The 8,021-nt window shown below is 41.5% G+C and overlaps 1 protein-coding gene across 1 annotated transcript in view; it reads left to right on the top strand.

Annotated features, from left to right (window-relative positions):
• Positions 1-1,367: 1,367 nt before the first annotated feature.
• The window catches only part of LOC103386813 (membrane-spanning 4-domains subfamily A member 4D-like), a 17,989-nt gene continuing 11,335 nt past the window's right edge, over positions 1,368-8,021 (top strand). Inside the window, exons 1-2 of the mRNA XM_025060462.1 lie at positions 1,368-1,518; positions 2,666-2,837. Coding sequence (XP_024916230.1) covers positions 2,700-2,837 — 138 coding nt within the window. The 5' untranslated portion in view covers positions 1,368-1,518; positions 2,666-2,699. The remainder of the gene's footprint in view (positions 1,519-2,665; positions 2,838-8,021) is intronic.

Here is an 8,021-nt window from a genome sequence, read left to right on the forward strand (position 1 = left end):
TCTGTTTCAACACCTGAATATCACATAAGCGACTATAGGGACCTGACATTTTGGTTTTTAGGCACACCTGCCGCCTACCGTACTAGTGTAGTGTACCAGTGTGCAGTCTCATGGTATGACCAGTACTTTTTGAGATAACTCAGCCTGCTCTTTAAGCCTTGATGCTAAATTAATATTCGAATCCAACCAATGTGAATTGTCACACACATTTGTATTGATTATAACTGTTTAATTGTTACATCCCTAGTGTCCAGCCTCTGAGTTGTCCGTCCAGAAAAATTCTGGTTGACATATAGTTTGTAGACTATAGGCTGGTATCAGTGTTAGCAGACTATTGTTTATGGAGTGACAGCTGGTAGATGGTTGAAAAACCAGTTGAACAGCCACACAGACAGTGGACAATAGCCAGCTGTTCAGGAGCATGAGCCAAAGTTGAAAGTTGAAAGTTAATGTATGGACAGACTCACAGTCAGAGGCCTGGTTGTCTAGTGATTGACTCTCAAAACAATAAACGAAATCAATCATTGAAAAACAAGAGGAACCAAAGAATCTGAAGGTTTAAACCAGAGATGTCAAACTCATTTTGGTTCACGGGCCAGATTCAACCCAATTAGATGTCAAGTGGGCCGGACCAGTACGATCATAACGTAATTAACCAAGAATCACATTGAGTCCATGTTTTTCCTCATTTGTTTTCATGCAAAGAATTACAAGTATATTTGATATTTATTTTTGTTTATGCATATTTAATTAAATATAATTATACAAAAACAAAAAAGCTGTATCTTTGACACCCCTGGTTTAAACAGACAAGAAACCGGACACCAGGGATCAGTACCTGAAGAAAACAGTGTCACAGGGTCACATGACCCTTCCTCTGCTCTAATGATCATATAACACGTTTTCCAGAGGAAGTGGAAAAACCAGAGGGGCGAGGGAGGAGGGTGTTCAGATTACATACACAACAACAACAAGGTGTGTTCAATCATGTGTGTCCTGATTCCCTTTTTTTTTCTGAAGTCATGATGACCAGCCAGAATATCATGGCCCTAGTCTTGCTGTTTTCAAAAGATCTTGAACAGCTGCTTGTGTCTCCCTAACGTTGTGACAACTTTTGTGACAAAAATGTGACCTCTGCTTTTAACCCATCACCACAGTGAACAGGGGGCAGCTTTAAGAACCCAGGGATCAGTGTGAGCACACCAATCTTCCGGACCTCAATCCGCTTCCTCAACCGTTAAGCCACGACGGATGATAACAGCAATGACAGCAAAGTGACAAGGACAGAACAGGGAAAATGCAGCATTGTGAAGTTTTGGTCAAGAACGCCTCGAAGTGTGTGTCGACCTTTGGTGCCCTCTGCAGGCAGCTTTGTGTATCACAGCTGTCAGAGCCACGCCCTCAGACAACTGCAACTGTCTGTTGTAGTACGTGAAACAGTGTTTACTTTGAACCGTTAGCACTAAGGTGTATCATTAGTCACAGTTCCTCTCTTCAACGCCAAGAGGGTCAGTTCAGGTTAGAACAATTCTTTTTCTTACACATTTGAATGTTTAAATTCTGCTCGATGACGTCACATTTTTCGCTGTTAAATTCAAACTATGTTCATTTTACCAGAAAAATCGATGTTTGTTACGTTACATCGGGCTTCGTTTTAAATCTCATTTAAATCGAAGCCGTAAACAATCCAAACTCAATGACATGTTCTCTTTGTATCTGCTGTTGAATCTTATTTTCTGAACTTACTGGTGACAGGTGACGCCATTCAGAGTAACCTGAAATGACCTTTCCATTTTGTGTCTTAATAAACAAAACGAATAAAGAGTTTAAAAAGTCAACCTACAAACAGAATGCAAATGGAAAATGACCTCCTCATCACACACACACAGGGGTAAAAAAACAAAACCATTTTGTTGACATGAACAAACGTCTGACCACAGTATCACACACCGTAAAACACCGTAAAGACTTAAACACGCAGTTATCGTCTCGGGGACATTGTGAAGGCGTTTTTGTCCCTCGTTGAGCAATCTGCGAGGAAACAGGAAGAGGGGGAGGATCCGAGTTCACGAGATGACGTTATAACTTTTTACTGGTAGAACTTGGATCCAAACCAAAGGCTGAAGACTTTGAGTAGAAAACTGATGGCGCTGTGATCTGAGATCTTTACTAACCTGAGGTTGTCAGTAATCAGAAGGGGAAACAACAGTCTGTTAGAGGAGTTCTGATCTGGTTCAGTCTGGTATAATGTGGTCTGTTCTGGTTCTGTTTGTTCTTGACCAGTCCAGTCTGTTCTGAAACCAAATGGGAAAGGACTGTCTTCATATATTTTTCTGTCTCTTTTATTATGATGAATATAGTTGTTATTATTATTAGACCATTTACATCATGTTGCTCACACACACAAACCTACCTGTGTAAGTGGCTCCTGTCTGCTGAGTGGTCACCAGGTCACATGATCATTTGGTCACACGTCCTTTCGGTGTTGTAGTTGTCATATTCACTCTGATCAAAGAGAAACCATTGATAACTGGCCCACTCCTCACTTGTGGGCCACGTCGATCTCTGTCATGTGGTTGGGCTGAGCCAATGAGCCAGACTTTGGACCAGTTGATCTGAACTTTGCTGGTCTGGACTGACTGTCTTCACTTTGGTCCTCCTGCAGGTCCAGAGGAGTCAAAGATCTTTGGAGCTGAAACATGTCTTCATCTGTAGCTACCACAGTGGGGGGGGTGATGGTTGTCACCCAGGTTCACCGTGCACCTGACGCTGCTGCCCAGGAGCAGCAGTACGTGGGCATCAGAAAGTTCAACAAAGGTCGACCACAGGTGCTCGGGGTAAGAGTGTGGAGGTTTAACAAACGAATGTATAATGAAACCCAAACAGCTGATTGGTCCAAGGTGTCTAATATGAACTTTTTGCCGATATTGTTCAAAATTAAATTTCTTGGCCGAAACCGAAAATTCTGTCAATTATTAGTAGCATTGCATATATGGCTATGACTGTGTACTAAACTTCAGTAAAATCAAGGCACTGCAATTGCATAAATGGCATATTAATGTTTCACAGAATAAAACAATTACAAAATTAATAAAAATACGTATTTAACACATTCGACCAGTGCACAATAGAAAATTCAAAATAAAATGTTAACCTTGACCCCAGGTTGATCCTGGTTTCTGCTATATGCAGCTAAGACTCCATTTTGAGAGGAAGCTTTCCTTCCACTCATATTCAGCATAGCAATCGGGGTGTTTGGATTTCAGTTGATAAATGAAACCCAACGTGGACACATCTTTTTGCAGATGCACCCCCACTTATCTCTGCTGCTGTGCTAAAAGGGAAACGAATTCAAACTTCAGGCTGCGTGTCGGCCGTTTGACCACCAGGGTCACCTGGTGCAGTAACCCGTGTAATCTGAGGAATAGAAGGAAAAAACGCGTGTCCCTGCGAGGCGTGGAGGCGTGGAGGGAGCGCCCTCGAGAAGCTAAAATTGTCTGACACCAGCTAACTTGAGTTTACTCTTTGTTTTGCTCTTTTCATGTGGCTGGTTTAAACTTAATTGCTTTTTTTTTTTTTCTCTTTCTTCTTCTTCTTCTCTCCTTTGGTCGTGCACGCCATGACAGACAAAAAGTCCAGTCCAGTCCATCCAGTGTTCTAGAATGTTGGTTTCTCTCTCTGTTTCAGTACATCGCTGCTGGATCTCTGACTGTAGCTGCTGGGACTCGACTGACCAGCTGTCTGGTTAGTTTCACACCAGAACTCAGTGAGGAGATGCTGGAAGAAGAGTTTGACTGGTCACCTGACTGCTGTCTCTCTGCTGCCCCCACAGGTGAAAGCTGCCCTGATTGTCAGTGTGATAGCATCAGTTGCTGCCACCATCAGCACCATCATGTACATCATGGATGCCGTTATTATTCTTGGTTACGGCCGCTACACGTACCAGGTACCAGGTGCTCAGAAGCAGAACTGGGTTTTCTGTCTCACTGCTGACATGATCGTGTGTGTGTATGTGAAGAAACACGAAACCCAGGGAAAGGAACCCAGGAAAAGGATAAACGTTTTTTGTTCACATCACAAAAGAGTAAAAGGAATGTCTCTGAGGACAGACGTCACTCTTATTTATAGCATAAATTATGTCTTTGTCCCCTGTCTCCCGTGTCTCTGCCCAGAGTCGAATGCGGGGCGTCTCAGGCGTCCTTGCAGTTTTTAGTTTTCTGGAGCTGATTGTTGCCATCACTGTGGCAGGTTACGCCTGTAACGCCATCTGCTGCTGTAATGACGTAAGTGATCACTGATGAGTACGACTGTGATTATTTGAGCAGTTCCGTCTGTGTACACGTAGTATTACAGCCCCAAACTTTAATAATGAAATAAATACTGAACATTCATGGTGCGTCTTGTGAACTCACAGACTCCACTGTTGATAGTGGGGCCTTTTTTTAACTGCTTTTTTTTATTGTTCTGAGAGATAAATCAGTGTGTGTTTGTGTGTGTGTTCCAGCCTACAACAGTTCTGGTTGTACCTGCAGCAGCTGTGGCCTCTGGTGAATCTGCTGATGTGAACATGGAGCAGGTCAGTTCAACTTTGTGTTGTCAGTGAGGCCATAACATGACCATCACAGGGGGTGATGGACCATAGAGAAAGTCCACCATAGTCCATAGAGAAAAACAGTGATTTCACCTCACAGGTACACAGAAGCTGCTGGTCCTCTACTGCCTCCTGTGGTCTGTTTGTGTGACATGGTTTAATCGGAACAATGTGTTACAAACAGTGAAGTCGCAGAGAAACACATTTTGAACTTAGTGATGGAGGCAGCAGTTGATCAACAACTGCTGAGTCTGAGAGAGAAAACCACTAGTTCTCTCTTTAATGGGAATCAAATTAATAAACCCGTTCTTGAGAAAGGCGAGCCCCTCCATCTGTCAGGCTGTGGTCACATGGTGTACACACACAGACTTTTAACATTTTGCTGTCGTGTTATTACAGGTGCAGTTTTTCAAAAGCTCAGAAGAAGATGAGACCGTGGCTCGCCCTCCACCATATTCAGCAATGTGATCACCTGACCTGACTGCACCGATCTGACCATCAGACAACACCAAGATTCTCTTCACATGTCCACCTTCACTGTTATCATTTCATGTTGTTCATCAACAGAGTCAGAACTAACACCAAACTCACTAACCTAACATTTTTTCTCGTATTAAATGTTTCTATGAACACAGCACTCAATTTTTATCTATTTTTGGAACCAGCAGCCAGAGAAAACATCCACTTAAACTGGTATGATTGCAGGCTGGTTCTTCAGAGAGCACCAGGGTTTTCATACTCCAGAACGGAACCAGAGCCAGAACAAGAATTATGTCTGTTTGAAAACACTGTGAGATTTATATCAGATCCTTTGAAGTAAGTTTTGCTTCAAATGCACCATTTTGTGCCACTGTTGTTAAAGACAAAAGTTTCAGTTCAAAGTTTTTGACAGATTTTCTAGGTTACGTTTCTAAAGAAGGCTCATTGAAGGATTTGATTTAACATAGAAACCATTTTATTGGTCGGTCTGACCTGTTGAGTGTTCTCTTTTTTAAAGACTTTTTTTATACTTTTGTATTTTTTTATATTTTCACATATTTTTATGTACCCTTCATTTCCAACATTTGTTGTGATTAAAGCAAAGGAAAAAACCCATAGTATGTGTGTTTTAATGCATATATATTTTTATGACCAAACATGATCACATCACAGGAAGGAAAAAGTCATTTTTTTAAAGATGCATCTCAGTTCAATGATCAGCTGACCTTCGATGGCATGAACCTGTCCAGGCCCGTCCTGAAGGTAAGACGCCTGTCTGCTGCCACAGCCCCACCTGGTCTGAACAAGGGAGGTGAACCAGAAGAAATCCAGAACAGGACTAGCTTGAAGGCAGTCAGATGAATGTAAGTAAACGTTAAGGTAAATCTTAGTGCCTTATGATTAAACTAGCAGTACAATTATTCTATCATAAAAGTTAAGCTTCAAGAATGGAAAACTACTGAGCGTTTGTGTGACAAAGAGTGGAAAATGTACTTTCCCGTTGTTAAGGATATAGGGCAGAACAACCTGGCAGCTGGGGAACAAAACAACTTCCCATTGTATTGTGTATGTCTGAGTGATAAAGGTCAGAGTAACTATTGAGTTTTAGGACAGACGCCCCAGCAACAGCAGCAGAAGTGGAGTCAGAGCCCAAGAAGAAAGACAAGGCCATCCAATCAGAAGAGGACAACGTTTGCGTCTGTTACGCTTCAAAACCTGGGTCTGGGAAAGAAAGTCCGTCAGACATCGTGAACTGACTTCTTGTCATCCTGTTTGTCAGGGACAAGATTTGACGTAGATTTGACCCAGAGCTCTGTGACTGCCTATTTTGCTGATTCTTTAATAAACATGAGTTAAGCCTAAATATCTTCTCCCATGTGCTCCATAAAAGAACACAAGGGATCTGACTCTGAAATCAGAGAGATTTCAGTAGAATGAGCCGAACCCAAAATGAAATAAGAGAGTTGACAACTGGAAGATAAACTGTTGTGGAAACAAGTATTGGACTTGAAGACTGGAGGAGGCTGTTGAACATGTACAACCTCATGATTGGACTTTTGTCTTAGATTTTCATCCAAGACAGGATAATATAAAAATATATATGCACTAAAACACACATACGATACACACGCTACTATTTTCTTTGCTTTAATAACAACAAATGTTAGAAATGAAGGGCACATAAAAATATATGTGAAAATATAAAAAATACAAAAGGATAAAAAAATAATGTCTTTAAAAAAGAGAACACTCAACAGGTCAGACCGACCAATAAAATGGTTTCTAACTTAAATCAAATCCTCCAATGAGGAAACTTTAGAAACGTAACCTCTAAAAAAAATCTGTCACAAACTTTTGACTAAAATCTTTGTCTTCAACAACAGTGGCACAAAATGGTGCACTCTGAAGAACCAGCTGATGTTTTCTCTGGCTGCTGGTTCCAAAAACAGATAAACATTGAGTGCTGTGTTCATAGAAACATTTAATATGAGAAAAAAAAGGCAGACCAGCCCATGACCTTTGACCTCTGAAAGTAGAAGTATCCTTTTGTTTTTAGTGTTAGTTTGGTGTTAGTTCTGACTCTGTTGATGAACAACATGAAATGATAACAGTGTAGGTGGACATGTGAAGCTAATCTTGGTGTTGTCTGATGGTCAGATCGGTGCAGTCAGGTCAGGTGATCACACAGTTGAATAAGGTGGAGGTTGAGCCATGGTCTCATCTTCTTCTGAACTTTTGAGAAACTGCACCTGTAAAAAAAACACGTTAAAAGCTGCTTTAGTACTGAGTCTGTGTCTACACCAGAGATGTCAAACTCATTTTGGTTCACGGGCCAGATTCAACCCAATTAGATGTCAAGTGGGCCGGACCAGTACGATCATAATGTAATTAACCAAGAATCACATTGAGTCCATGTTTTTCCTCATTTGTTTTCATGCAAAGAATTACAAGTATATTTGATATTTATTTTTGTTTATGCATATTTAATTAAATATAATTATACAAAAACAATACCCTGAACATGTGTATATGTGTTTGTCTATTTTTTTTAAAGCAACAAGCGGGCCGTATTGAACAACCTAGCGGGCCAGTTCTGGCCCCCGGGCCGTATGTTTGACACCCCTGGTCTACACCATGTGACCACAGCCCGACAAATCCTCTCCTTTCTCAAGAACGGGTTTATTAATTTGATTCCAATTCAATCTTATACAGAAAACTGTAGTTTGAGTATCCGAATAAACCAAGGAGCTATATTGTCGGGAGCTTAAAGCCCCTGGTAGGGTCCCCCAAGGCAAACAGGTCCCAGGCGATGGATCAGACTAAGAGTGGTTCAAACTACCCTTGATGAAGAAAAGATCAAAAACAAAGAAGCTCACGCCCAGATTGGCGGCACCAGGATCACACTATGGAGCCTGGCACAGGGCTGGAGATCGACAGGGGGGAGACTGCG

This window comes from Cynoglossus semilaevis, chromosome 11 (assembly GCF_000523025.1).
Source record: "Cynoglossus semilaevis isolate Cse_v1.0 chromosome 11, Cse_v1.0, whole genome shotgun sequence".
Lineage (NCBI taxonomy): Eukaryota > Metazoa > Chordata > Actinopteri > Pleuronectiformes > Cynoglossidae > Cynoglossus > Cynoglossus semilaevis.